Below are 22,917 nucleotides of genomic sequence, written 5' to 3'. Positions count from 1 at the left end.
GCCTTGATATTGTTTGTTTAACTTGACACAGTGAAGAAAGGGCTGACATTGACCAAAATCCCCAGCATTAATTTATTTCATGTTCAGCATTCATCATTGCCAGGGTGCGAGCAAGACCTGGCATTCATTTGAAATACCTGCCCAAGAAGCATTGCAGAAAAAAACCTGGCTGCTTGGAAAACAATGTATTCTTCATATGATCAGAGTCCTATGGACAGCTACAAATAATGCATGGGTTTGTTAAATTTCTCTCTTTTAAAGAACTTTTAAGGAATGATGTGTAGCATCGGGTTTGAAATTAGAATAATAAAATTTACTTCCTTCATGGCTACGATTGAATAATTGAGCCTTGAGAAGGTGGAACGCTGGAAATAGAAATGTTTGAATTATGTGGTCCTGACCCCAGAATACAGGTTTCCTTTCTTTTCTTTTCAGGTTCTCTATATAATGTAAGAATATGATAATTACATTTCCGGTGCTCTAGTGAGTATTCTCAAATCAATACAACTATGAGTTGTTTTTTTTAACTTCATAAAAAAAATTACTTTCCACATTAGAAATATTGCGTTTGCCTCTTTTGAAGCAGGTAACGAATGGTTTGTCAGTGGTGTTCCATGGTATATTTCTCTAAAAAGCATACTTTTTATTCAGTCCTTTAAGCCATAATTAACTTGGATTGAATCTAAATTGCTTAACACAACAGACTTTCTTAGAGGAAGAAAGAAAGAAAGAAAGAAAGAAAGAAAGAAAGAAAGAAAGAAAGAAAGAAAGAAAGAAAGAAGCTGGATCCTTGAGGGCACACATAGCAGACTTTGCTGGCTTCAAGCTTTCCTTTTTTCAGAATGAAGTGACAACTGTGTGGACTTAAGAATCCTTTCTCGAACAGCCACTCACAACCAAAATATAAAAAGCAAATAAACTTGTTTCCCTTCACCACAGCTCACCTGCAAAAACTCATTGAGTTCAACCTGTCCGTTTTTGTTTAAATCTACTTCATTCAGAATTTCATGTAGTGTATTTTCATCCATTTGGACATTGATACTCTAAATAAAAAGAAAGCATGACGTGATGAGGTTTAGTTAAAAATTATGCATACCCTTTTATTAATACTATCAACTTTTCAAAAACTATAAGACAAAATTACTTACAGAAAGCACTAGATGAGGAAAAAATAATCTAATATAACATTTACGTTTTTCTGCTAGCAAGGATATGGAAACAAAAACATATTACCTCTAACACACGTTGAACATCAACAATAGTAATAAAGCCCTTTTGGTCTGCATCAAACTTATGAAATCTCTTCTTGTACCTGGAACACAACACTGAACATTGGAAAAATATACCTACGTAGGCCAAGTCAAGAAGAGAGATATAGAAACTTATTAGAAGTACCTGTCGATGTCTGAAGGCAGTAGGCTAATTTCAGAGCGATCTGTTAACTGTTCTGATCGAGATTTATAGCCCATTTCATAATACAGAAACTTCCTGGCTGTTTCAAGTTCCTCCTAAAACACAGACATACACGAAGTTCAAAGATTTATGGAAAGAATTATTGATTTTTTCATTTTTGTTTCTTTCTCACTTTTCTGACCAGCACAATTTTTTTTTTATTTCTGCCAGTGTTACTGAAGTATAATTTATATTCAATAAAGTGCACCTATTTTACATATACAGTTTGGTGTATACTCTACCACGATCAAGGTACAGAACATTTCTATCCCCCTAGGAAGCCTCTCAGGCCCTTTTTCAGTTGACCTGCAAGCCTCAGGCAATCACTGATCTGCTTTCTGTCTCCAGAGTTCTTTTCACCTTTTCTAGAATTTCACATAAAAGGGTCCAAATAGTATGCAGTTTTTTTGTGCTTGATGCTTTCACATAGCATAATAATTCCGAGAATCACGCATGCTGTTACTATTTTGTTTTACTATTTTGTTTCTTCTTACTGCAGGATATTCTTACACAGTATTGTCTAACAAAATCTATAGAACCAACTCCTTGTGATTTGATGACAACTAAAGCAATTAAAAGTGAAAACGCTATCCAGGTGACAAACAACTATTATAATGTGGCACACAGTGTCACCGACGAGCATCATGGGATCAGCTCCTCTGAAGGTTTGTTAACAAGGAGGCTGATAGTTGGGTGGAAGTTAGAGTCATGACAACAAACAAGCTCTTGGAACGGTTACTCTGACACTTTGCAATGTCCCCAGCCTCAGCAGATAGGAACAATTGTCGAGAATGCTGTCTTCTTACTTTGTCATGTCATTCTCCTGCTGGCTTCCAGCTTACAAACCGTCTTTTTCTTTCCTTTCCCTTTTTGGATTTTGTACTACATTTGCCCACCTTCTGTCTTCTGGTTCTGTTCTTATCTGCCACAATATTTTACAGCTCAACGCTAGTTAAATAATCCCATCTGCAAATTCTCTGAGTACCCAGAGATAGAATTTTTTCTGGCCTGGCATGTAAACTCATTTAGAGCAGCCTCCTATTTGAATATCTATTTCCTCTTACCAATATTTATTTTGCTCTCTTCACACTGAAAATCATTCTCCTTGACAAAAAAAGAAGGAAAGGAATTTGGTATTAAACTATGAGTTGAATTGTTCTCCCTTTTCTCCAGCAGTCAAGAATATGGTGCTGGGCACTTGAAACAACGATCGCTTTGGGTAGTATCGACATTTTAACAATATTTGTTCTTCCTATCCAGGAGCATGGAATCTTTTTCCATTTTTTTGTGTCTTCTTCAATTTCTTTCATAAGCTTTCTATGGTTTTCAGCATATAGATTTTTCCCCTCTTTGGTTAGATTTATTCCTAGGTATTTTATGGTTTTTGGTGCAACTGTAAATGGGATCGATTCCTTGATTTCTCTTTCTGTCGCTTCATTATTGGTGTATAGGAATGCAATCGATTTCTGTGCATTGCTTTTATATTGAAACAATGATCTAGCTTAGGTCTTACATGCATTCTTTTCCATTTGTAAAATTCATTTCTGGTGTCCTTAGTATTTTTTCCCAACATTTAGCCAATTCCTGACACTATTCATACGTCTGCATTAGTCCTGGATACCCTCTCACTGCAAAGCACTTGTCTTCCATCTGTTTTAAATCTGGTGTTTATCAGCTGCCTTTGCTCTGAGTCACTCCATTTCTTCATTGACTTCCCCTTTTTCCTCCTCATTAGGATCAAATTTGAAAGAATTTCTTTTTGTGAGGCACTGTCCATTGACTTAACTGGCCTTCTCTTCAAAGTGTCTTGATGAAATGTGCGTTTTCTCTGAAGGTATAAAATCTACCTTACCAAATAGTAGGTCAGCGTTTCCCAAAACACATCCTAAGTAGTACTAGTATCCCTCCCGCTGGCCCTTCCAAAGGGCGAGAGTTGGGTCTGTCTCTGGATAAGTTCCCTTTTGGAAAGTGGCAAGGCATAGAAGCATTCTGAAGGCACCAAATTATCTGCACTAATGAAAATGCTTTCATGGGTTTAACTCAGAATTTCCCAAACTCTTTTGCCCACTTGGTCATCTTTTGATTCATACCTTGTGGAACACATTTGGCCATGTCCCATTTTCCAAATGTCCCCACCAGTTCCTCTACCAATCCTTAACTCCCCTAGACAATGTCTTCTTCCCTAACCCATTCTTGCAATTTGTTTGGATTTGATCTTGAATGACCGTGTTCTCTAAATTTTGGAAGAAAGGCACATTTCTGATGTATATATTTGTTGCAACCACTCAGTTAGATCCCAAGATCCTTGAAACTATGAGCTATTTATTATTCCCCTAAAGTATTTGGTATCATGCTCAGTATATGAGTCACTCATTAAGTATTGACTGATAAAAACAACCACAATTCATCTACAGAGAGTTATTTATCACCTTGTTCCACTTTCACTTTTGCAGGTTAAATAATCCCAATGCTTTTAACCTTTTCTCAGAAGTCCAGCTTTCTAACCTTTAATTCTTTTTCTCCCTCTCTTTTGTTCTCTCTAGACTGTCTACAGGTCTCATTAATACTCCTACGGCTCAGATACTAGACAATAACTTTAGGTCTTTTATTTCTGTTACTTTATTGAGGGGGATGGGAGAATATCTCTGAGTACACGAATTTACATATAAAACTTGAACTGAAGTTAAATCTAGTTTCCTCAGGAGGGAAGGCCAAACACAACCAGTTTACAGAATTTTCTTCCTCCTTCCTACCTCCTACAGCCTGAATTCCTGGCACAGGATATCTTCCTGCATATTCAAATCTTTCCAACCATAATTTTTACAGGAACACATTATCCCCAGTCCTCCTATACGGTAAAAATGATTGGCATTAGCAAAGGAGCAAGTTTCAGTCTTGCATCCTCTCTGCATGTAGCTTTAGTCGAACAAATTAAAACTCAAAACTGGAAGAGCTACAATCAGTCCTGCCAATGCAGAGGCAACCGAACAAGGTGGAGAGAGAGTGTACGCCTGGTTTCGGTCCCAGTTCCGCGACTTACTAGTTGTATGAACTCTGACTGAACTTGCTCCCTGAGCCTGTTTTCTCAACTACAAAATGGGGGTAAAGGTTATCTCTGGCAGACTTGCGCTCGAGTTCAGGAACTCTTCAGCCACTGATTTCCACCATCAGTACGCTACAGACATTGCATTTAAATGACAGGAAATGGGGTGCCCGGGTGGCTCAGTTGGTTAAGTGTTGGCTCAGGTCACGATCTCATGGTGCGTGAGTGCAAGCCCCACATCCACGCTGACAGCACAGAGCCTGCTTCAGATCCTCTGTCTCCCTCTCTCTCTGCCCCTCCACTACTCTCTCTCAAAAATAAACATTAAGAAAAACAAAACAAAACGAATTTAAAAGAAAACATTTATTATTAAAAAATTTACTACGGGAAATTTTTTAAATGTAGGGCCACGGCTTCCCCCCTGGAGACCTTGACTCTAAGAGTCTAGTCAAGTCTCAGAATCTGTTCTTTTTTACTACATTCCCAGGGGATTGTGATATGTAACCACCTTTGGGAATATACACCAGAATGAGAATGCTTTTTTTTTTTTTTTTAATGTTTATTTATTTTTGAGAGAGAGAGAGAGACAGAGAGAGTGAGCAGGGAAGGGGCAGAGAGAGAAGGAGACACAGAATCTGAAGCAGGCTCCAGGCTCTGAGCTGTCAGCACAGAGTGAGACGTGGGGCTCAAACCCACGAACCGTGAGATCATGCCCTGAGCTGAAGTCAGGCGCTTAACCAACTGAGCCACCCCGGGCGGCCCAGAATGAGAACACTTTAAGGACAGCACCTATGTCCAATCCTTTCTTACACCTGTGGCCTATGACACAGATGCTCTGTTATGTTCATTCACTCAACAGTTACTTATTCAGGCTCTACCGTGGCTGGTTACTGAGGTTACAGAAACAAAGCAGATCAGTTCCTCTCCTTTGGAAAGCTTATTTCCTGGATGAGAGGCAGACAACAAATAAATAAACTAAATACGTGGTATTTCAAATGGGAATAGGTGCCCAAGAGAAAGATAAAATAGGGAGAGGGAGAGAAAATGACATTCAGAAGGGTGGGTAGTACTCTTTCACTGAAGCCAGTTAAGGAAGGCCTCTTTGTAGCAGAGACCAGCAGGAAGTACAGGGATAGGCCATGAGGGTATCTAGGAAGGAACGTTGCAGGGAGAGGGATCAGCAGGGCTTGAATAAGGAAAAGCAACTTAATCTGTGGGTTGCAGGCGAGTGAATGAATGATGAGACCAGAGGGTTCAGAAAGGTGGTGGCCAGATCACAATGATCTTGTAAACTGCTGTAATGACTTTGGCTTTACCCTTAGTAAAAGAGAGGGTGTTTCAGCACAGGAATTGTTAATGATTGGTCCTCATCTTACTAGTCTATCAGCATCATTTGATATAGTAGATTACTTTTCTCTTTTTGAAATATTTTCTTCCCTTCCTTCTGGGCTGCAACTCTGTTTTTAGTCTTTTCACACCTTCTCCAACCTTGCTAGCTATCACTTTCCCTTTCTTGGGGAGTCTTCCATATCTACCCAACTTTTTCTTTTTTTTACCTTTATTTATTTATTTATTTTGAAAGAGAGAGAGAGAGGACCAGTGGGGAAAGGGCAGAGAGAGAGAGAGAGAGAAAGAGAGAGAGAGAATCCCAAACAGACTCCGCACCACCAACACAGAGCCGACTCGGGGTCAAATTCATGAACTATAAGATCATGACCTGAGCCGAAACTAGATACTTAACTGACTGACCCATCCAGGCACCTCTTTATAAATTTTTTTAATGTTTATTTGTTTTTGAGAGAGAGAGTGGGGGAGGGGCAGAGAGAAAGGGAGACAGAAAATCCAAAACAAGTTCCATGTGGTCAGCACAGAGCCTCATGCAGGACTCGAGGCCACAAACTGTGAAATCATGACATCGGCCAAAATCAAGTGTCAGATGTTTAACTGACTGAGCTACCCGGATGCCCCAATCTACCCAACTTTGAAACTCTGGAGAGCTCCAGGGCCGTCTCTAGACAGCTTGCTGTTATCTAACTATACAAACTCCCTATTTGATCTCATCCAGCATGATGGCTTAAATGCCAACTCAAATTTATATCTTTTTATATCTTCAGTTCAGACCTCCCCTCTGAACTTCATTTGGACTGACATAGCCAATGATCTGGCATATATTTTAATAGAAGCACAGGAGTTGCTAAAGTAAGAACACGTTTTGTGGGAGGGAAGCTATTATAATAAACCATGGAAGAAATGCTAGTGGCTGGAATCAGGGTTCTAGCAGCTGAACGTGTTAAGGGGGCACTGAATTCAAGCCATTACTTAAAGATAAATATGATACGGTTTGCTGATGGATTTAGATCAAGTATGACACTAAGATTTAGGCTTACGCAACCAGAATGTGGAATACCTTTTTTGACATGGAGAGGTTAGTAGTAGTGGTGGTCGTGGTTTGGGGGAGGTAGGAAGAGATGAAAGAGATGGGGTTATGTACCAAACAGTTACCCCAAAAGCCATAGGTTGAAAGCCTAATTTCAAATGTGATGGGGTTCGGAGATGGGGTTTGGGGGAGGTGATTAGGTTTAGATGAGTCTTGAGAATGGGGTTCCCCTTTCTCCCTCCCTGTCCTCCATGTGAGGACACAGCAAGAAGGCAGCTCTCTGAAGGCCAGGAAGAGCACTCCAAACCAGACTTCCAGCCTTCAGAATCGAGAGAAATAAATGCCCATTGTTTAGGCCTCCCAGTGGGTGGTATTCTGTAAAAGCAGACTATTACAGACTAAGACAGATAGGGTTCCAGAAAGTAGTTTGGGAAGGAGGGAGGAATCAACTCTGTCAGTGTCACTAACTGCATGGGTAACAGGAGGACCGAGAACTCACGAGTATATTGTACCGAGCAACAACATGGAAGCCATAGGGAAGTGTGATCACAGCTACTACAGCAGAGTGGCAACAACAAGCTTAAATGAAATGGGTTCAAGGAAGGCTTAGGGGAAAGGGACTGAACCAATGAGTACAGAAAGTATATTTTTTTATTAAATACCCAAAAATGCCTCTGCATATTATACTAGTTGGGTTTAACTAAAACTCATGATAATCTTCCATTTATCACAACAAGCCGAGGGTAGTACATGGGGGCATGTGAGCATCACTGGCTTTCTTTCTTCAGTCTGGATATAAAATTCCAAATGACACAAATCAATAAGTATTTAGTGGTCAGGCAGTAAAACCACTATTTCCTACCAAAGGCCAATTTGCAAAAGTGTGAATTTTTTTTATAGAATACATTCTAAAAGTGTTTTCAATGGAAACCAGAAAAAGTTCTACCCACAATCATTATTATCCTACTTTTTCAGGAATTATGACCACCAAATTTAAGAGTATTTTTCTCTGTAAGGGATTTTCCAGAATCAACCAACACATTTTGAAACCAGAATATCTTTGCCGTTTCCCAAGACCTAGCAATATTAAAACACACTCCCACATATTAATTGGCAAGAAATCTAAAGTTACCATTGAAAACCATGCTAGCCTCTATGAACAGACCAAGATATCACATGCTATAATAGGAGCTGTGGTGGGGCACCTGGGTGGCTCAGTCGGTTGAGCATCCAACTCTTGATTTTGGCTTAGGTCATTATCCCAGGTCCATGTCAGGCTCTGTGCTGAGCATGGAACCTGCCTGAGATTCTGTCTCTCTCTCTGTCCCTTTCCCCTACTTGCACTCTTCTCCCTCTTTCTAAAATAAAATAATAAAATTAAAAAAAAATCTTTATTAAAATTTTTTTTTAATGTTTTTTAATTTTGAGAGAGAGAGACAGAGAGTGAGGCGGCAGTGGGGGGGGGGGGGGGGGCGCGAAAGACAGGGAGACACAGAGTCCGAAGCAGGCTCCAGGCTCTGAGCACAAAGCCCAATGCAGGGCTTGAACTCATGAACCGTGAGGCCGTGACCTGAGCCAAAGTGGGATGCTTAATCCACTGAACCACCCAGGCACCCCAAAATAAAAATCTTTATAATAGGAACTAGGGTTTTAAAAACCACTATATAATACCTCTTTTTTATAATCATCCCAATTCAGTTCTCTGCCCATCAGTTCAACAATCCTGGGAAGGGCTTCCTCTGCGGCCTGGACATTTAGGAAAGCCAGGCGAGTACGCCGTGAAATCATATCCACTGCCGTGCAGGCATACTCCTTAATCCCGTATTTCACCTGAATTTAAATTAAAGCAAAATTATTAGTTTAGGCTTTTTCTTAAAAAGAAGACATAAAATTTCACTTAAGAAAATTCACACTTAGAGAAGTGACGTTGCTCTTTATATACTCTGGTTCTCTAGCAGGCATGAGACAAATGACGACATCATACAGGTTCCCCATCTGCCTGCCAAAGGAGGTTCACAAATTGGGACAAAGTGGAAAAGACTTAATGCCTTCCTACCGAACTGAACCTGGCCCAAACATGCAGACTGCATCCTTTCTCATTTACCATCCACAGTAATCACTCTCCTCTTTGCTAGTGCTTAATATGGATGCTAATTTATGTCACCAGCAAGGCAAAGAATATTAAACAGTATGGTCTCCTCTCCTTAGCTGCCCAAAGTTTTCTGTCTCAGAGTATGCAGATGATGGAAGGTCTGCATCCAATCAACAAGCAAAGGCTTATTGGACATTCATGTTTTAAAGTACAATGAATCATAAATAAGGCGCGGCCTCTGGCTTCACAAAATGTAAAAACCTGATGAGAAACAAAGCTTCAGTCTTTGGTAAGTGAAGGGCCATATCAGGATATGTCATCAGGCAGCACACGAGTGGAAACAACTCGAAGAGTTACAGATTTACAGATGGGGCAAACAGCTGTGAAGTAAGAAGGCTCGGGTGGGATGGGTCTGTGGAGGAGGAACAAATCCATACCGTGTTGTCTATTATTCTTTTGATTGTTACCATTTCAGTATCAGTTCAGAATTTAAGTTTATAAACGAAAGGATCTGTGCCAGGAAGACATGTTGCTATAACGGTTTGGGCTGGCAAGTGGGCATTGAAACATAGCTACATAGAAGTTTTAAAGGAGATGGAAAATGAGCAGGTGAGGGGGATCCCAGGGCAGACCAGAAATTCCCACACGGCCATTCACGTACCTCTGCTTCAATGTATGGAAATTCTGACACAAGACGCACTCCCACTATAGGCCACCTTTTTCCAGTTACACTTGCCATTTTGGCCACCTCAAAAGCCTTGTCCCCATAGGTGGCGGCCAGATGCTGTGCAACCTAGGGAAACAAAACCCCAACAGGCGGGTACCTTGAATACCAATACTTCTCGGCACAGAGCAAAAACTGCACACGCTTATCCTGTCAGTTTTTCACAGCTGGTAACTAATAGTTCCAGGAGGGTATTAGGTTTTGATTTTGTGGGAAGAAACCACTTGGGCTCTGAATGCTTAGGCCAGCACTAACTCTGCCACACATGTATCACTGTATCAGTGACGGATGAAGCTTCGGCTTCACTCTGCCCGCAATATCACTTGTGAAGAACCGCCTTCCTCAGGCTCGAGACAGAAAAATGTGGGAGGCTCTGTCTGTGGAGAACAAACCAAAGAAACTCCGGATTTTAAAATAGAAACTCGTATGGGCACTGCCTTTTCAGCTCTTTTCCTTAGTTCACTTCCATCGTTATGCAGACAGAAACAGACCCAGCAAAAGGAAATTCTAAATTGGGGAGGCCTCCTGGTTGCCAGTTCTGTTAGTTGGCAACGGTGAGCGCAGGTAAAGGGTAGGATGATGCACACCCACCTCACTTTCAAGGCCGTAATCCTGGACAAGCCGAATATAGAGTGTGGGGCTCCAATCTTTGCCTCCTTGAAGGAAAAGCCCAACCGTTCTGCTTGGCCCTGCTTTCAGATTGTGAGTCTTGATAGCAGCATTTATGGTATCTTCTGCCATAGAGCGATACGTTGTCCACTTCCCACCTACATAATTCGATGAAGAATTCATCAGGCTACCACCCCTTATTTTCCTCAGACTTACCCATTTACCAACTTATTACCACCAAGATTCACCTGTTGTTTATAACCAATATGGCGCAGCAATGTGTAAGACTTTACTCAGAATCATATATATATATATATGTATATATATATATATATATATATATATATATATATATATCCCTGTTCATTAGCATCAAGGGAGATTCTGGTGTGACAATTTAACTCGCGATCCTATCTGAAGCACATCCCAAACAAAGGTAATATCCCATACCTGCTATAGTGATGAGGCCGCTCTCACTGATATCCACAACATGATTTCTGGAGATGGACTGAGTGTCTGCAGACTTGGGATCTGTAACAAGGGGACGGATACCACTCCATGCTGCCAGGACATCCCCTCTTCTCACTGGGAAGAATCAATGGTAAAGGTTGATAGGATTCCTCAAAGATAGCTCAACAAAGCTATGGCATAGTTAATAAGCAGGGCAGAATTCAGTAAAAGGAACACAGGGATATACACTTTGAAAGGGAGACGAAGCCCTTAAAGATAACAACTGAGTGAGTGGATAAGTACGCAAAAACTCGAAGAATTATTTTGTGACAAAGATAATCTCCATGAAAAAAAGCGAAGAACCTGAAATCACGGGGGGCGGGGACACTGGTACCAAAAAGGAAACAAAAGAAACACATTAGCAGCCCTCAGCAGCAGGGGGGGTGGGGGGGGTGGGGGGGGGCAATGGCAATCTAAAATAGCTGAAAGAAACAACAACAAAGTAGAAACAAAGACAAACCAGTAGATTTCTGACTTGTTACATTTCCTCCTAGAATATATCTAGCTATCTCTTCTCAGGACAAAGATCCTTACTAAACAAACAAGCCTGTAACAGGATATTATCTCCCCTCATCAATGCTAACTTCTTATTGAGCATTTAGAGTAGGCTTAGCGTTGTCAAAGCACTTGATATGTACTTTTCATTTCATTTCATCTCACAAAGACCCATAACATCAGTTATAATTATTCTCACCATACAGATAAGAAAAACAAAAAACAAAACAAACAAAAAAAGAACCTGAAAAAGTTTAACTAGCCCAAAGCAAACATTTTATAAATGGTAGAACATCAGAACCCAGTTCTTCCCGATTATAAAGTTCATATTCTTACCCACTAAATGTACCCACCATCTTTCGACTTTTGACAGTCTTCATGCCCTTTTTCTTCTCTCATCCCATTATCTTTTTAACTGTCACAAAAACAGGTATACTGGCTCCTCCCAGTATAGACACGCAATATTTGTGTTACAGTGTATGGAAGGTCTTTAAATATTCAAGATACCATGGAATTTCTCTTGCTGTCTCTATCAAAATACAATCAGCACTCTGTACCAAGAATTCATGGAATTTACAATAGAATTAGACAGCTGTTGCAGAGCACTCATTACTGAACTTAAAGATGGCTAAAGAGAGTAGTTGTGGTTCTCATGCACCGTGAGGTGCAAGGCCAAGACCCAAGGGCAGAGTTTTCAGAATCCACTCTTCTTTACCCAGATCAGCTTTAGGAATGGCTTAGCCCCTTTCTTCTCCACTCTACACATCAAGGAGATGACCTCATGTACCAGTCCAACAGCTGCCAAATGATATAGACTATGAGGGAGTGAATGCTTACCTGGTCTTTCTGCACTTACTTTCATAAACCAGTTAAATTATTCCTGGATAATGGAAGAGTAAGTGGGGGGTGGGGGGGGGTGGAGGTTCCTGGGTGGCTCAGTTGATTAAGTGTCTGACTCTTGGTTTTGGCTCAGGTCATGATCTCAAGGTTCATGGGATCACATCGAGCCACCATATTGAGCCCCCCATTGGGCTCTGCACTAACAGTGCGGAGTCTGCTTGGGATTCTCTCTCTCCCATTCTCTCTGCCCCTTCCTCTCTCTCTCTCTCTCTCTCTCAATGATCTCATGATTCATGGTATCACATTGAGCCACCGTATTGAGCCCCCCATTGGGCTCTGCACTAACAGTGCGGAGTCTGCTTGGGATTCTCTCTCTCCCATTCTCTCTGTCCCTTCTCCGTGCTCTCTCTCTCTCAAAATAATAAATAAACTTAACAACAACAACAACAACAACAACAACAAAAATGCTTTAAGAAGAGTAAGTGCAATTTTACTTCTACCATGACTTGGGATCAGGTGTTACCTCCTTCATCTAATTCCCAGCTATTGAAAAGTTGACTGTAGATAGTCTTTCAAACATCAAGACAATGGGAAAACTGGGTATCCACGTGCAGAAGGATAAGCTCAAAATGGATCTAAGATCTATACATAAAAGCTAGAAAGATACAGCATTTAGAAAAATATATATATACAGGTCTACATGACAGGGAACTTGGCAATGATTTCTTGTATATGATCCCAAAGGCACAGGCTAAAAAAGAAAATAAAAGACAGAGATAAAACAGATTTCTCAAAATTAAAAACTTTTGTGCATCAAAAGACAGTATCAACAGAATGAAAGGGTAACCCATGTAATAGGAAAAAAAAAAATTTGTAAATTCTATCTCTGTCAAGGTGTTAGTAATCAGAATATATAAGAACTCTTGAAACTCAATAACTAAAAAAGACAATGTGATGAAATCTGGGCAAAGGATTTTCAAACATATTTCTCCAAAGATCTCCAACTGGCCAATGAACACATAAAATGATGCTCAACATCACCAACCACTAGAAATGCAAATGAAAACCACAAGGAGACACAGCTTCACGTCCATGGGGATGGCTATTGTAACCAATCACAAAAAACAGAAAATAACAAATGTTGGGCGAGAATTGTGGGAGAAAGTGGGATAGCCTTGGGCATTGCCGACGAGAAGGTTAAGATGCTGCAGTCAACTAAGAGTAAGTGCATGTCATTTCCTCAAAAAGTTCAACATAGAATCACCACATGATCTAGCAATTATAATTCTGGGTACATACATACCCCAGGGAACTGAAAGCAGGGAAAATTTGTACACCTCCACGTTCATAGCAGCATCATTCATAATTATCGAAATATGGAAGTAACCCAAGTGACCACTAATAGATGAATGGATAAATAACATGTGGTCTAGGGGCACCTGGGAGGCTCAGCTGGTTAAGTGTCCAACTTCAGTTCAGGTCATGATCTTATGGTTCGTGAGTTCGAGCCCCACATCAGAAACTGCTGTCAGCACAGAGCCCACTTCAGAAACTCTATCCCCCTCTCTCTCTGCCCCAACCCCATTTGTGCACCCACTCTCTCTCTCCCTCTCTCAAAAGTAAGTAAGCATTTAAAAAATGCTAATAACATATGGTCTAGACACACAATGCAATATTATTAGGCTTTAAAAAGTAAGGAAATCCTGACACATGCTACCTTGAAGACATGCTAAGTATAATAAGTCATTCACAAAAGAACAAATATTGTATGGTTCCATTCATATGACATACCTAGAGTAGTTAAACTCATACAGACAGTAAGTAGAATGGTGATTAGCAGGGGGTGGGGAGGTGGTATATGGGGAGTGAATGTTTAATGGGTACAGAGTTAGGGAGGATAAAAAAGTTCTGGAGATTGATGATGGTGATAACTGCACAAAAAGATGCATATATTTAATGCCACAGAACTGTATACTTAAAAATGGTCAAACTGATAAATTTTGTAATATATATATATATATATTTAATCATAATTTAAAAAAAAAATCAAGACAAAAGGAAAAATTGACAAACTTCAAGTCTCAGAAGATTAAGACAGAATTTTACATATAATACAGAAGTCTCAGGACCCCTACAGCCCATGCCATCCCCAGCCTTAGTTCAAATTAAAATCTCTCATTCAGGGGAGCACATTTTTATGAGCACGGGACAGTGTGATTTTAGATCCCACTCAATGCTTGGTAGCGTGCCCTTGTACAGTGAACCTCCTGTATTTATACACAGCACTACCTGAAAAGTATTTAGAAAATATCCAGCAGACTCTTTATGTAAAGAGCTACAAAGACTCCTTGAAATGATTGGAATAGTCTAATTATTACTTTATTATTATTATTATTGTTTACAAAGTGCCTAACCAAGTACCGGAGAAAGACCCTAAAAACAAGTTCTACTGAGCGGCAACTGGGTGGCTCAGTCAGTTAAGCGTCCAGCTTCGGCTCAGGTCATGATCTCACAGTCCATGAGTTCAAGCCCCCCATCAGGCTCTGTGCTGACAGCTCGGAGCCTAGAGCCTGCTTTGGATTCTGTGTCTCCCTCTCTCTCTCTGCCCCTCCTCTCTCTCTCTCTCTCTCTCAAGAATAAACATTAAAAAAATTAAAAACAAGTTATACTGAATGATAGATAATCCCTCCATCTTTATCTCAAATGGAAAAAACAGATTTCTGGTAAAGACAAATTCAACTAGGTAAATTTGGCATGATTTAATACAGCTCCTTGAGGGCCACACTCTTTCTTTTTTTTATTATTTCATTTTTTTTTATTTTTTGAGGGTCACAATCTTAACATGACTATAATCTGAAAGAAGAGGCACCCGTACACGTCTACAGTGGTGGTTAATCAAATCCATATCTAAACATGGGATGCGAAAAAAAGAAGAAACATCATACACTGATGCAGAAAGCCCAAGGCTTCCAGTCTTGTTAACTGGAGACCTAAGGGAGTCTGAATGCTGGGATTCCATTTCTAAACCTGCTCCTCTGATATGTGTAATTTCTTCATTAGGTTTAATCCTGATGGCTTCCATGGAAGGAGGGTTAATTCTTGCTTCACGCAATTCCACAAAAGTCTTGTGTAACCTCAACACAAATCATGCAATGTTTTAATCTTTACAAAAACCCTAACTAGGAAATTACCGCTATTTTCCATTAGAGTTCAAATAGCCCTCTGAGTCAAAAATAAACCTTAGCCAACCACATACAACGTCACTGTGGTCACCACAAAGTCTGCAGCGTGTGTCTGTGAAATTCCTTAGGTAGCCACACTGATCAGGAATTTGGCTCCAACTTTTAAAGTCCTCTGACTGGTTTTAAAATTATTTGATGGAAAATGAGACTCTCTAGAGTAAATCTGTAACATATGCAAATCTTCTTTGTGCAAATGCTTTACCTTTTTTTTTTTTCTTTTTTCTTTGCCTTTTCTGGTATATCAGCCAGAAAAACACATCTGTAAAATTGCATTGTTGAAAACAAAAAGGCCAAACTAAAATATCCAAGGTTTTCATTCATAGAGGAATATTAAATAAAACAATGTGTATACTGACATCATTTTTAATCCTTACTCTTGATGTTGATACTCAAAAAAAGAAAACACTACCAAAAGAGTTCATAATGTGTTAGGAAACTTAATTTACTTTATATCTTAGCGTTCAGCTTTTTAACCTCAGACTTATATCAGATAAAATTGGGATTAAATTGATTTAAAAAGATTTTTTTTAATGTTTATTTTTGAAGGAGAGAGAGAGACAGAGGGAGAGTGGGGGAGGGGCAGAGAGAGAGGGAGACACAGAATCGAAAGCAGGCTCCAGGCTCTGAGTTGTCAGCACAGAGCCTGACGCGAGGCTCAAACCCACAAACCTTGAGATCATGACCCAAGCCGAAGTCAGATGCTTAACTGATTGAGCCACCTAGGCGCCCCAGGATTAAGTTTATTTTAAAAGATACATGTAAGATAAATAATCAAATTTTAAATCATATTTAAAATATGAATCAGTCTTTATGGTCTGCAGGATTTTTACAGTATTAGACCAGAGAGTGGTTGGATCAGGCTGTCTATCAGTTTTCTCCCAAGCTTTTTATTTTACTTTTTTTTTTAATTTTTGTAATGTTTATTTAGTTTTGAGAGAGGGAGGGAAAGGTGGGGAGGGGCAGAGAGAGAGGGAGACACAGAATCCGAAGCAGGCTCCAGGCTCCAAGCCATCAGCACAGAGCCCACCGTGGGGCTCGAACCCACAAACTGTGAGATCATGGCGTGAACCAAAGTCAGATGTTCAACTGACTAAGCCACCCAGGTGCCCCAAGTTTTCTCCCAAACTTAAGATTTAATGATTTTTGTGGATTATGCAAAATGCTATTTCCTGCTGAAGGATAAAGTGGTTGTACCTCTCCACCACTGGAATTAAGTAATGACTGGTCAGGGACATCGGTATAATCTATGTCCATAGGGCAGAGCATAGTTAAACACACAAAACATGAATTCTAACCTCTTGTATAAAAGACAGCAACCAACTGAACTAACATATTTCTCTCCTTATCACCTATTCACCCACAGTGGAAACCTTGCACTTTGTTAAACAAACCCTAATTAAAGTTGTCTGATGAAAGAGATTCACAAGCAGTAGACAGAATAGAGAATCGTTAAGATACCTTTTAATTCTGCCTGAAACTGCTACAGCCATATTGTAACCATAGAGGAAACAACCGCAGGATAAAGCCAACTTGGAGGGTGGGAAGGTGAAGAGAAATAAGGGCCCTGTGCCTTAGACATCGCAGAATCACTGAGTTCATCACCTCTTGAGCCTTCTTACTGCTGGAGGTTTTTTGGGTTTTGTTTTTTTTTTTTTAACAAGATAATAAATTTATTTTATATAACAAAAAAATACAGACTCAGCAACTCTCTTAAATCGAGTATTTCCTTCTCTAAAAGTATATATAAATACCTCTAGATTCTGTACAGCAGCACTGTTCCTTAGACTTTCTGCAGTGCTGGAAAGGTCCTCTATCCACAAGGTCCAATTCGCTAGCCACCAGCTGCATGAGGCTATTAAGCACCTGAAATGTGGCTCGTGTGACTGAGGAACTGAATTTCAAATTTTATTTAATTTTAACTAATTAAAAATGAAATTTCCACATGATATGCATATGCACTGGCTATGCCATTACACAAGGCAGCTCTAGAATAAAAATCCCCTAGTAATAAGTAGATCTCAGCCTGGTCCTGGGAGATCATCAAGCTGGGGACCTTCCACAGGGCCACCTTGCCCACAACTCTAATTGAGCATCCTTTCGGTGAAATTTGACTGCATTTCCTTGGCTCAGGAGAATACAATCTGCTATAATAGTGTGCTTTCCCCGCAAATACTTTACGGTCCCAACATGTTCCACATTTATCCTTTCAGAGTATCCTTCTCTCCTACTCATTTCATGAGTTAATGGGAAATGAAAAATATTTTTACTAAATTAAGCATTCCTACCCTCAAGTTCTTACCCAGAAATCCTTTCTGTCATTCAGGTTGCAGCCAAGAGTAAGTAGTGGATATCACCCTACTTTAAATTCTCCAAGGTATGATACATGAAGAAGATAACTCAAACCAAGGCCTTTATGCGTCAGAGCTCAAAAATTCATCTTGATTTTTTTTGGTTCTCCTACTACCAGGATAGCTGAACCATATTTCATTACTGTTTCATTTTTCCCACCAGGTTGAAAGTCTTCAGCAATGTCAATTCTAGTATTTCCCAGCACCCCAAATACTCCATCAAGTATGGGTCACGTATAGTGATCAATAAATATGAAGCGGCACATTAAAACATTCTGAACTTCTCATGTCAAGCAAGAACAGGTGACGTTACAAAAATCAAAAGAAATAATGTATTTGGGCCTCGGAGCCAATATCCCAGGCTGTAAGTAAAGTACCTAATGACTATATATTTAAACAATCGGGTAGTCTCTTTTAACATAAATGAGTGCTTTAATAAAACAAGATGACAGGAAACAACACTACTGTTAAAGTTGGGAAAAGTCCTCATTAAACACCACTTGTTAGACCGATTCACCCAGATGGCACTCGGTTGATTTTTTAAGTGCCAAATGCCCAGATGTTACAAAACCCACGTACCTCCACGGTGTATAAAAGTACTTGGCACTATTTTCAAAAAAGGTGTTGTCAAAATAAAATAGTCCTTTTACCATCGTGTTTGAGAATTATTTTTATTGCAATCCCAATGCAGGTTTTAGCATGTATAATATATAAAGAGTAAACTCTCAATAATAAAGTTAAATAGGCATTTTTCACAGCTGGCTGAAACGACTAAGTGCTGTGTAATTGTTTCAAATTATAATGAATATTTTTACTCTTAAAACCTTGGCAAGACAAGGGTTTGTTTTAAAAATTAATAGACAATGAAGCCCACAGGATGTGACCATTAAGAGCTAAATGTGTGGTTTTGCTTCACGTGAGTTATTTAGCCACACGTTCTGGGGCGTTCTTTCTCATGTTTGCCGCTTTCCAAAAGAATCAATAAAAAGCATGTGAAAATATCTAAATGAACACAGGGGAAATAGTGTCAGAAATCAATACGTCTCTACCAGCATGTTTAACCTGCTGAAATGAAGTGTTAATCACAGAAATAAGATACCATATTACATTTATAAACTAATGAAACTAGAAAAAGCAAAGCGTGTGACACTATAATTAAACAGCTGGAAGACGTCCAAGCCTGTGTAAGTTGATAACCCTGGTACAATCTCTGGCAGTGAAAAGGCAGGTCTGCAGCGAGTTGATACGGCCAGCTTGGTTGTTAATTGAATAACCGGCAATCTATAAACACTACTAATTGCGTGTGTGGGAACCTGTGTACAACTAAAGACGCTGCCTGAAGGAGCACTCCAGAAAGCCTGCGTGAATAAAGCGCTCGGCAAATCTTCTGTCTCGCTCGATCCCTTTGAGTCAGAGCTTGGTTCCCCCACTGCATCCTTCTGATTAACCTCTACACGGCAGACTTAATGATATATTTTTCAAAAGATCGTTTTTCTTCCTAACCCCGCTAGGCACTGCACAACTGTCAATGCCCCATTTCAGAAAAGAACAAACAAGTCATCTAGAAAATTCAGCCTGTGAATGGAAAGCTTTCGAAATCGTAAAAGAAGACATGGTCTTATTCCCAACAGGCAAAATGCTTTTCAGAATTGTTGCGACGCGTTTTGCAGAAATGTGGCAGCTGCTGAGAACAGCACGGAGTGTTAAGATTTGACACTTTTTTTTTCCCCCCTTCCTTAAGGATATAGCCATTTGGGGAGGCTCGGAAACCGTTGTCAGAATTTTACTTATTCATCCATTTAATAAATCCTTTTAAGCTGATTATGTCAACCCTGGTGACTGCAAAACATTTCACAACTACGGCTCTAGGATCTAAACAAACTTTTTATTTTTCAGGTCTGTAGAGAAGACCGCTTGGCCCAAGGGATTAGTTATGAGATATGACACCCCTTCCAGCTTAACATTCAGATCCAAATAAGGCCAGTCTAGAGCAAAGGTCATTATCATTCTGCAAGTGTCTAGCAGCTTCCAGAAAATGAATTGAGAGACTTAATCCACTCCCTGGTGGATATAATACCACATCATAAAACCCGGGACTACCAGCGAGAGTTCTGTGCGGTACTTAGCAGTGCAAGTATTACAGCTGGACTGACTTGGCCTCATCGTGGCTCCAACACGAACAAACTGGGGGCTAGGAAGCCTCAAGTCATGGGGCCTCGGTTTCTGCGTCTGTAAAATAGGAACTGGGGCCTCGGTTTCTGCGTCTGTAAAATAGGAACTGCAGGGTACATCTTGTAATGTCGTCATGAGGAACCAAAGAAAAAATGAGGGCGACGTGCTCAGTAGAGTGTCTTGCATGTAGAAAAGTGCTCAGGAATTGTAGGGTTTTAAAAAATAAAGCATGCATTACCCATTACAGACAAACGGAGAGATCAAAATACGTGCACAGCACCAGCCTGTGGCCAAATAACTGGGTAGTGTCTGAAGCTGAGTTTCTCTCTTCCATTTCATCAGGATGGAAGAGACATCGAATTGCACCAGAATTCCTTGGAAAAAATAACAAACTTGAACGTCTCCACTTTAAGACACAGACATATATTAGCAAACTGCGTTCTATCCATACTGAGGGTAACGCCTCACATATGAGACCTTCGGTCAACTAGAAACAAAGATGAAAACAAACTATAAGGAATCATTACGAATTAATTGTTTTAAAAAGAATAAGTTGGTAAGTCAGAAAGGTGTGATAGATGGTGTGCACAGGGAAATAAATGCAGTATGTGAAACGGCTGTCACCTTTGCTTTCACACCAGATATTTGCTGCTTAGAGAATTTTTAATCTCAAGAGTCCCCAGGCTGCTAGAAGAAAAGGCCGGATGTACACCGTTTAGATATTAATTTCAGCCACTTTTACCAAAAATCACAATTGGCAAAAAAAAACCCTCTTTGTTACTTTTACCAAGTAACCTAACAAAAGGCATGCTAAGTGACAAGAAGTTACAGACCAACCAAGCTCCGGCAGGTATTGCTAAGTCCTCTGTCCATTCACAGAAGAAAGTGGGGGGTGGAGGGGGTACACGATTCAGTCTCTGCTACAGCCCAAAGGCTCATTTCACTGGTGGAAATCCTCACCTACAACACGGGCACAGTGGCCTTTTGGAACCTGCACCTGTTTCCAGTATATCCAGCCTCACAGCACATATAAGCAGCTAGATTTCTCATCTTACTGCATTTGAACTTTAAGAAGCTGGAAACTGTCAACAAAGAGCTCTCTGCTCTTGAATTAATTTTATTTCTTGCTCCAACAATCCAAACTTCCTGCTCTTAGGGCCCAATATCAATCCACTTTTAGCTAATATGGTACTCAGGTGAATGCAAAATGTAGCAGGATTCGTTAACAATAATCATTTATACATTAAAATACAATCATATCCAGAGGCACCTGGATGGCTCAGTCGGTTAAGCGTCTTGACTTCGGCTCAGGTCAAGATCTTATGGTTTGTGAATTAGAGCCCCACCTTGGGCTCTGTGCTGACAGTTCAGAGCCTGGAGCCTGCCTCAGATTCTGTGTTTCCCTCTCTCTCTGCTCCTACCCCGCTCATGCTCTGTCTCTGTCTTTCAAAAATGAATAAACGTTAAAAAAAAAAATACAATCATATCCAGATGAAAGTCCTCCTAGATTTCAAAAGAAAGTATCTAGCTAAAATTACATTGCATTTTGAATACTTGAATATGGATATTAAATAAGGCATGACCATTTCCCAAATAACTGTGTGCGTGTATATGAGTGTGTGAGAATACAGACATTAGTCACACAAATCTCAGTTATGAGTGTGTATTATACCTGTACCATTATTGTAGATCCCAGAGACGTCACTCAAAATTAAAATGTATCCATTACTTGAAATCAGAAGAAACTACCTCTATACAATATGGATCATTCAATTAAACCAGGAGAGTCCCCTGAACAATTTTTTTTTTTTTTTAAGGAAGTTTGCTTGTTTATAAATGTGTGATCACATGATGATAAAAAATCCCTTGGGGAAAAAGGATTCATGGACTTTAGTGAGTCACATCAAGAAATAAATTGTGGCTTTGTATGTCCTCCACTGAAGCCAACATTATAGAAGATTCCTGACACAAAAAGATGAAGAGTATATATTTTTCAAAATCTAAAAATTTCTACCTTAATATAAAAAGATTTTCAAACTGCTACCAGCATCAAAAACCCTGAAAACACCTATTACTAATTTATTTCATTTCAACCCCGTATTGAGGGGCATACCAGATAGACAACAAGCTTTGTGGCTGAATAAAGAATCCTTACCCTCAAGGAGCTGCAAGTGAGAATACACCTTAGACTCCTGCCTATATATAACATTGTGATATACTAGATCACCGTTCTACAAAAGTGTGGTGGTTTCCAAAGGGGAAATAGTATTTTGTCAAAATGAGAAGGTGGGGGAAAGGGCATCCCAGAGCAAGGTTTCATCCTAAACAAAGCATGAGGTTGAAAAGTGCACGAACTGATTTGGAGGTGATAAGACCACAGAAGGCACAAAGGTGGAGTACTGAATAGAAACCTGCAAAGACAAGTTGTGGAGAGCCTTAGAGATAGTTTAGAGCCAAGCCAGATAGCTTAGAATTTCTCTGAAAGTCAATGAGGAACATCCAAGGGATGTTTTTGAGCAGGGAAGTGATGGTGAGAATGGTGTTTCAGAAAGAGGGTGCTGATGGAAGGGTGAGACAGGGTGGGAACGGGGACCTGACCTTGGGAAGCCAGTTAGAAGGCCAGGGCAGCTGCTTGAGTGAGAAATGACATAGGCGTGACCAGGACAATGAAGTGAGAGGGGATTTACAGGGTACTGCAGAGTGAGCACAGATAGGAACTGGACTGAATGTGCAAAGAGAAGGATCCCCGAAGATGAGGGGGGTGCCTGGGTGGCTCAGTCCGTTAAGTGTCCAACTCTTGATTTTGGCTAAGGTCATGATCTCACGGTTGGTGAGTTGAGGCCCTGCATTGGGCTCTGTGCTGACAGGGTGGAGCCTGCTCGGGATTCTCTCTCTCCTCTCTCTCTGCCTCTCCCTTGCTCTCTCTCTCAAAATAAATAAGCATTTAAAATAAATTAAGACTATTACAAAAAAAAAAAAAAAGAAGAAGGCCAGCATGCTATTTCTGGCTTGG

General features: G+C 40.1%; 1 protein-coding gene across 5 annotated transcripts in view; it reads right to left on the bottom strand.

Moving 5' to 3' along the window:
• The window catches only part of GPD2 (glycerol-3-phosphate dehydrogenase 2), a 219,336-nt gene that overhangs the window by 3,866 nt on the left and 192,553 nt on the right, over window positions 1-22,917 (bottom strand). For all 5 annotated transcript variants that reach the window (XM_042948829.1, XM_042948830.1, XM_042948831.1 and 2 more), the window contains 7 exons: window positions 10,748-10,882; window positions 10,280-10,455; window positions 9,626-9,757; window positions 8,544-8,702; window positions 1,396-1,508; window positions 1,234-1,312; window positions 945-1,043 (listed from right to left, as the gene is read on the bottom strand). In XM_042948829.1, the coding sequence (XP_042804763.1) occupies window positions 945-1,043; window positions 1,234-1,312; window positions 1,396-1,508; window positions 8,544-8,702; window positions 9,626-9,757; window positions 10,280-10,455; window positions 10,748-10,882 (893 nt within the window). The remainder of the gene's footprint in view (window positions 1-944; window positions 1,044-1,233; window positions 1,313-1,395; window positions 1,509-8,543; window positions 8,703-9,625; window positions 9,758-10,279; window positions 10,456-10,747; window positions 10,883-22,917) is intronic.

Source organism: Panthera leo, chromosome C1 (genome assembly GCF_018350215.1).
Source record: "Panthera leo isolate Ple1 chromosome C1, P.leo_Ple1_pat1.1, whole genome shotgun sequence".
Lineage (NCBI taxonomy): Eukaryota > Metazoa > Chordata > Mammalia > Carnivora > Felidae > Panthera > Panthera leo.
Note: the sequence above shows the minus strand (reverse complement) of the source record. Positions and strands in the feature narration are given on the sequence as shown.